At 42.8% G+C, this 8328-nt stretch overlaps 1 protein-coding gene across 1 annotated transcript in view; it reads left to right on the forward strand.

The window, feature by feature from the left end:
- TMEM131L (transmembrane 131 like) overlaps positions 1 to 8328 on the forward strand; it is a gene marked incomplete in the record, with an annotated part of 83840 nt that overhangs the window by 11636 nt on the left and 63876 nt on the right. The window contains 2 exon segments of the mRNA XM_027772572.1: positions 4820 to 4897; positions 5675 to 5828. Coding sequence (XP_027628373.1) covers positions 5714 to 5828 — 115 coding nt within the window.

The following is an 8328-nucleotide window of genomic DNA, read 5'->3' on the forward strand; positions in this document are numbered from 1 at the left end:
TCCTCTCGGGATCTTGGGCACGCACGCACATGCGCCTGGCGTGAGTTCTAAGCCACCGGGTCTGGGACGCGAACCGCGGTCGACTACGTAAGAATCCAGCGACATAGCCATTACGCTAACTGCTGGTTCCCAATGAGAAATCACCCCCCAGGGGGGATGGCCACGCCACAATCCCTTCTCCTCCATTCTCCTCTCGGGATCTTGGGCACGCACGCACACACACCCAGCGTGAGTTTTAAGCCACCGGGTCTAGGACACTAACTGCAGTCAACTACATGGGACTCCAGCGACATAGCCAATACGCTAACTGCTGGTCCCCCATCACATTTTTAAAATACATTTTACTAATGTTTGATCCTGTTTATAAGTTAGTTAACTCTTTAAGTATGCTCGTTGCATTTTAAGAGCAATATAGTTTATTCCAAATTTTGAATGACAATTTAAAGTAGTTAAACATGCATTTTTATATAATATAAACTAGTCTTACCTGTCTAACAAATTAAATATAATTGTGCTGATTCTACTTAACAATGCACCTTTCTGAAGTTAGTCAATGTTGACTGTGATTAAATCAGCCAAGGCTTTGAGGGATGCCTTCTTTTTATTTATTTTTGTTTTTGCCATAGGGCTGCATGCTCACCAGGGAGCGAGCGAGAGAGAGAGAGACAGAGAGACAGACAGAGGCAAAATGAGAAACCACCCTCCATGGAGATGGCCACACTGCAGATCTTTCTCCTTGAGTTTCCTCTTGGGATTCTGAGCACACGTGCATACACGCCTGGTGTGATTTCCAAACTTCCAGGCCCAGGACTCAGACTACGGTCAGCCATGTGGGAGTCTAGCATCTTAACCACCGTGCCACCTGCTGGCCCAGGGAGTGCCCTTTAACCCGTGAGATCTGATGCTTTGACTGGGGTTCCCAGGTCGAGTACCTTTTTGTAAACCCCGTGCCAGAGACGTCAGACTTCACAGCAGAGGGGTTCTCAGGGCCGGGCCCTCTAGATCACATGCCTCACTGCCTTCTCTGTGTGCTCACTGTCGTCTGCAGCCCCCATTGTCCCCCTCAGGGCTGGGTCCTTCGTTTTTTCCTTTTCTCGAAGCTATATTCATCCCATCCCATATGCCCATAGGGCCTTTGAGCTTGATAAAGTTTTGCATTCTTTTTTTTTTTTTTAAGAGTGAGATTATTGCTATAGGGCGTGTGCCCTTGCCAGAGAGACAGAGACAGAGATAGAGATAATAAATCTTCCTCCCCCCGGGGGGTGTTGCCGTGCCACAGTCCCTTCTCTTCTGTTCTCCTCTTGCGATTTTGGGCATGCACGCATACACATGAGCCTGCCATGAGTTTCAAGCCACTGGGTCCAGGACTTGAACCACCGTTGACTACGCGGGAGTCCAGTATGTAGCCATTATACCATCTGCTGGTCCCCCTGCCTTCTTTCCCATACGTTGGCTTCTTCTGCCCATCGCTCTCCTGCATATTAAAAAAGATAACCAGTTGATTTCCGGCCGTCTCTCTGGTTTTGTCTGATGGGAGGTTCGTGGCTTCTCATTGTGCTGATAGGAACAAACAAAAGCCATTTGGCTGTTCCTGGGTAAACCTGCTTTACAATTAAAGTAGACGGCTGTATTACATAAGTGTTCAACCAGCATTGGAAACACCAAACGGCAGCATTCTCACGCATACGTAGACCTCATTCACCTGTTTGTTGGTGTATCAGGGATGTTCGTGTTGCCAAAGGAGAATGCAGGACCTCTGTCGGAGTGGGAGCTCGGTGACAGCCTGGATCTTTGTTTTGCTCACAGCCGTGTGTCCAGTAAAGAGAGTGAAGCCTAGCGCTTGACCAAGACTCCGATATCGATTAAATCAATGAGTACGGTTTCTGAACACATGATAGTTTACTATTTTTCTTTTTTTAATGATTAGTTTTTAAAAATCACATCTTTACAGCATAAAAAATGAATGTGGCCACCTTGAATACTCTGCATATCGGCCCGGCCAAAGATGATCATACACATTATTATCAGGAGGCTATTTTCCGTTGTGTGTCCATTAAATATTCTGCTCCTTCCCCCCCCTGGATTCCCTCCTCCCCGCTCCATTGCCCGTCTTTCTCCTGCACTGTCTTTAGTTTGCTATTATTATTATTTTTTTTATTTCAAGAAAAGCAGTTTTAGCTTTAATGAATCTATAAAAAAATTAATAAAAATTTGCTTAAGACTAAAAGCCAGGAAACGGGTTAGGATTCTGTCCAAACACCAGGTAGATACTAAAAATTCAAAAACCAAATCTGTACAGAGCTAAAGTTTAATAACAAGTATACTATAATTTTCTTCTGAAACATTTTTTTTCTCCATTCCCCTTTTCACCAAAGAGAAGCATAAACTAACTTATTTGCACAAAAAATTAATTTAGCCTCAATTTGGTCTGTTATTTGCAAAAAGCCCCATAAGAATAGTAATTGATTTAGTTGGCTTTGTTGGAACCTTTTATAAGAAGCTTCAGATTAAACTCTTTTTTTTTTTTTTAAAGAGACTTTTGCTGTAGGGCGTGTGTGCTGACTGGGGAGACAGAGAGTGAGAAATCAACCCCCAAGGGGAATGGCCACGCTGCAATCCCTACTCCTCCATTCTCCTCTTGGGATTTTGGGCATGTACATACATGTGCCCAGTGTGAGTTTTAAGCCACCAGGTCCAGGACTCAAACTGTGGTTGACCACATAGGATTCCAGGGATATAACCATTACGCCATCTGCTGGTCCCAGACTAGACTCTTAAAAAAGCCTCCAAGGCTGCTGAGCCCAGTCAGGAATTCCCCATCTGCCTGGGCCTTTAAGTACCTGGACTTGGATGTTTTGAGGCCTGTCAGGAAGTGACATTCTTTACTTACCTGCCAGGCAGAACTGTTCATGGTACCGGTCAATCTTTCCAAGAGCTTCTGTTGGCTTTCTTGAAATCCACCTTAATTCCTTCGCTTTCTGGTCATATCTGCAGGTAAGACACTCCAGTCAGAGCCCTGGCAATAACCAGTATTTCCAATTTCTGATGTAAGGCAACAGATATTATTGAACTTACGCAAATAACCATTCTGTCACAACCTAAGAATACTCATAAATACATTCGAATTTCAGAGGGGTCAGGATGGAAGAAAAATTTATGTTTCAATTCCATCTTCAAAAAATAATTCCTTTTTTAAACAAATTGCTGGAGCTGTCAAACACCCTAAAGGAGATAAAAATCCTTAATTCTGGAAAACAAAGCAGAGAAAAAAAAAATCAGTTATGTTTTAGTCAAAAGTCATGAAATTCTATTTTACCAGTTCAGTCTCATGTAATTAATCTCTCTAATGTTGAGTTTAAAGTGTTACTGTGGTCTGATCTTGCCATTTAAATGCTGGAAGTTCAGAAATACGATCTCAAAGTTAACAAAAACTTCTATTCAAGGGTACTTATCAGAGTCTTTTTCATTAATTTCCTTAAAAGAGGCCATTTTGAATTATAGCCTATTACAAAATGTTTTACAAAGAGCATCAAAATAAAGCAATTAACTATGGACAATGAAACTTAAAATGACCATGGTTTGAGATCTGATTTTACCATAACCTGAAATTGAAAAATTTGATCATTTCTGTGGCAAACTATATTAGAACTATTTAGCATTACAGGTATGACTAATAGCATGCTAATACACAACAGATACTTAAGAATCTCATACAGTTTTGGAATACCCATTGACACAAGTTTCTATACACAGAGAGCTAAACACCATTTCATATTTGACATGTTTCTCATATAATTTCAACATGTCAGAAAGTCTAATCTATTTTTTTTTCATTGTGGCAATACTCAGCTCTTTTTCTTTTAAGCAGAAGTACATGAGAAGTAAATATATTTTAAAAAGAAAAGTGACAGATTTAAACTGGAACTCAAATTGTCTAAAAGTGATTCCAAAGTATTTCTTTTCTAGCATGCAAAGAATTTAACATTGGCCCAAATGCTTTTTTTTCCCCCCCATTTGGGTCACAGTTACTTTTATAGTGTATAAAATTAGTGTAGAGATAGAATCTTAAACATTAAGAAATCAAATTAGACTCTAAAGAAAGCGAATACATGACAAGTCACTTACACCAAAAATACTGAAAAAAAGTGTCTATCTAACATGGAGTTTTCATTCATTTATGTTGGATCCTCTTGGTTGTTATTTGTTCTCTTGTGTGTGTTGGTCTCTAGTTTTTCTGGTATAGCACTTCCTTAAATATTTCTTGAAGAGCTGGTTGGGTGTTCATAAATTCTTTCAGGTTTTGTTTATCCAAGAATGTTTTTATCTTCCCACTTGAAGGATAGTCTTGCTGGGTATAGTAATCTTGATTGAAATTAAATTTCTTTTTGCACTTTGAATATATCTTCTCATTCTTTCCTTGCTTGCATTGTTTCCGCTGAGAGGTCCAATGTGAGCCTGATGAGGTTTCCTTTGTAGGTAACTTGGCATTTCTCTCTTGCCAGTTTTAGAATATTTAACTGTGATTTTGGCCAGTCTGCCTATGATGTGCCATGGAGAGGATCTTCTTGGGTTGATTCTGTTTGGGGTCCTTTGTATTTCTTGAGTCTGGATGTTTGAATGCTTCTCTAGCATTAATTGGGAAAGTTTTCTTCCAGAATTTTATGGAATAGAATATCAATGCCCTTACTAGATTCTTCACCTTCTGGGATACCAGTTATTTAGATGTTTGGCCGTTTTAATGGAGATTGTTTGCTATTAATGCTTGACTGACCCTCTTGCTTCCTTTTAAGTTCCTTCTTCCTTTTTTTTCTCCTTTTAGGCAGAAGCCACTAATACTAGCCTCTTGCAGGTTCAACTGGAATGCAGTTTACATAATAAAGTGTGCCAGCAATTAAAGGTAAGATAAAATAGTTGGTGTTTTCTCCCTGCCATCCTTCCTGCCTTGTTTGTTTGTTTGTTTTTTAAGATTTTTGTTGTAAGGTACATGCACTTGCTGGAGAGAGACAGAGAGAGATGGTGAGAGGGAAAGTGAGAAATCACCCCCCCACCCCGGGAGGTTGGCCACGCTGCAGTCCCTCCTCCTCCATTTTCCTCCTGGGATTTTAGGCTTGTACACACATGCCTGGAATAATTTTCAACCCACCAGGTCTAGGACTAGAAGTCAGCCATGTGGGAGTCCAGTGCCTTAACCACTACACCACCTGCTGGCCTCCTTGCCTTGGTGTAGAAATAAAAACCAAAACAGCACGTTCATTTCTCAGAAATACACATAACTTTTATTTTATTTATTTATTTATTTATTGAGAGAGAGAGAGAGAGAGGAGAGAGAGAGACACTTTTGCTATAGGGCACTTGTGCTCGCCAGAAAGAGAGAGACAGACAGACAGAAAGCGAGAAATCACCCCCGGGGGGATGGCCACACTGCAATCCCTTCTCCTTCGTTCTCCTCTCTGGATCTTGGACACGCACACATTCACATGTGTCCAGTGTGAGTTTTAAGCTGCTGGGTCTGGGACTGGAGCTGCGATCAACTATGTGGGAGTCCAGTGGGTAACCATCACACCATCTGCTGGTCCCCACATAACTTTATATTCAGTGCTTTTTCTTTTCCTAAAATTCGAATCACTAAGTTCTGATGCCTTCTTTGAGATGTCCCTCTCTTTCTCGTCCTTAGAGTTGTTATCTGGAATCTGACGACGTTTTACGCCTACAGATGAGCATAATTGTAACGATGGAAAATGCTTCCAAAGAATTTGAAGAAAACACACAAGATTTGCTCGATCATCTCTCTATTGTTTACGTAGCTACAGAAAAATCAGAGACCTCAGGTAATTTTTAAACATTCGTGACAGTTTTGATTGACCTGCATCCTCATTCTGCTGCATTTCCTGTGTATTGCATCTTAGCCACTAAGACAGGGAGCCTTGCTTTCATTCCTAAGGGTTGGTACTAGTGGCTGGTTCTCATTCCGCAGCTTCTCGTAAGGCTGGTAGTATTTTCAAAACGAAGTTAAGTGACGACTGCAAACTCTCGTATCCTTGGGAATCATTTTCCATGGAGATAGTAAGCAAATCAGATTGGCTTGACAGCCTTTCATAAACATTCACAAAATTGGGAGTCTGTGTCTCTTATGGTTTTGACTGACAGGCCGAAGTCCAGTTGATCGACTTATGCTGTTTTGTTATTGCAATAGATTGTAGGATGCTGGTGGTTCTGGAGCCTCACAGGTTAGAGTAGAATTCTGGAGTTCAGAGACCAGCAATTGGCTTAATGGCTATGTTGCTGGACTCCCATGTAGGTGACCGCAGTTCGAGTCCCAGACCCGGTGGCTTAAACTCACGTTGGGCGCGTGTGCATGCGTGCCCAAGATCCCGAGAGGAGAATGGAGGAGAAGGGATTGCGGCGTGGCCATCTCCCCCGGGGGGGTGATCTCTCACTTTCTATCTCTCTCTGTCTTTCTGGTGTGTGCACGCGCCCCATAGCAAAAACATCTCAAAAAAAAAAAAAAGAATTCTGATATTCAGTTCTATGAATTTCACTTGTGAAAATGTGTGTCCTACTCTCCAGAACCCAGCTGATTAATTTTTCTTTTTAAAAAGAATCATTTATTTATTTTTATTCATTCATTCATTTTATGTTAATTTGACCAGAGAGACAGAGAGAGAAAGAGGGAAAGTGAGAAAGCAAGCCACCAGGTCCAGGACTCAAACCGTGGTTGGCCACGTGGAACTGTCCAGCGCCTTAACCACCATGCCACCTGCTGGTCTCGAGTTCAATTTTTCTAAGAACTTTTGAAGGAGACACATAAACAGTCCGTGAAACTTAAGGTAGGGGTTGCGTTATCCTTAGGTTATCGGAACTAGTCTGGTCAGTGAGTGTGTACGTGTGTTTCCATTCAGAGAGAGAAATGGTACCTGTGGTAGATAAAAGCATAGATCTTTATTGTCACTCTTAGCTGTGGGTCCGTCCTTCACCGTCCGGGCCTCAGCGTTGGTGTCGCAGTGCTGGGCTGGCAGGAGAGCCCTTCTGTCCTCAGTGTACAGTCGGCCATACTCCCAGTGGCCAGCGGACCTCAGTGTGGGGAAGACATGGCCCCGTGGGGAGCATGTGTGTTGGTGAGGGCTACAAGGAAGTCTGCCGAAGAGCCCAAGGTTTCCTTCTGTCCAGATGCGTTTGTCTCTAGGGGACCAGCAGATGGCGTAGTGGTTATGTCACTGGACTCCCATGTAGTTGGCCGCAATTCGAGTCCCGGATCGGGCGGCTTAAAACTTACGCCAGGTGCATGTGTGCCCAAGATCCCGGGAGGAGAATGGAGGAGGGAAATCACCCTTCTTGCTCTCTGTCTGTCTCTGTCTCTCCAGTGAGTGCTTCTATAGCAAAAATATCTCTCTTAAAAATAAATAAATAAAAAATAAGGAACTAGGCTGTCCCACCAGGAGGAGAGCACAGCTTCCTTGGAAGCTTCAGGTTGGTTATTTCCTCTGGGAGAGCAGGTATCACCCTGCACCCAGGGTGTCTCCATTCTCCGTATAGAGAGCCTAGGTTGGTAGGTCGTTGGGTTTTTCTTTTTAGGAATTGTTTATTTTACAATATTTATTGTTGTTATTATTTATTGGCTCATTGAAAAAGTCATGACGTATTTCTCTATGTTTTTCTATGCAAAAATGTGTCATGACTTTTTCAACAACCCAACGTAATTATAATTATTTGTCATTATTATTATTTTAAATTTGTTATAGGGCAGGTGCACTCACCAGAGAGACACACAGAGAGAGAGAGAGAGAGAGAGAGAGAGAGAGAGAGAGAGAGAGAGAGAGAGAGAGAGAGAGAGAGAGAGAGAAAGTGGGAAAGCAAGCCACCAGGTCCTGGACCCGAACTGTGGTTGGCCATGTGGGAGTCCAACACCTTAACCCCCATGCCACCTGCTGGCTCCCAAGTAGGTCAGTCTCTTTATAAGAATCTTTTTTCTTGGGACCAGTGGTTGGTGTAATGGCTATGTCGCTGGACTCCCATGTAGTCACCGGACTCCCATGTAGTCGCCCGTGGTTCGAGTCCCGGACCCGGTGGCTTAAAACTCAGGCCAGGCGCGTGTGCGTGCGTGCCCAAGATCCCGAGAGGAGAAAGGAGGAGAACGGGTTGCATGACCATCCCACCTGGGGGGTGATTTCTCGCTTTCTGTCTCTCTGTTTCTCTCTGTCTGGCGAGCGCACGCGCCCTATAGCAAAAACCTCTCCAAAAAACAAAACGAAAAAAAGATCTTTTTTCTTCTTGGAACCAACTGAAATGAAGGCCCACAAGCAAACAGCTCCTCCTTTCGCTTTTGGTGTT

Source organism: Tupaia chinensis, unplaced genomic scaffold (assembly GCF_000334495.1).
Source record: "Tupaia chinensis unplaced genomic scaffold, TupChi_1.0 Scaffold000283_2, whole genome shotgun sequence".
Lineage (NCBI taxonomy): Eukaryota > Metazoa > Chordata > Mammalia > Scandentia > Tupaiidae > Tupaia > Tupaia belangeri.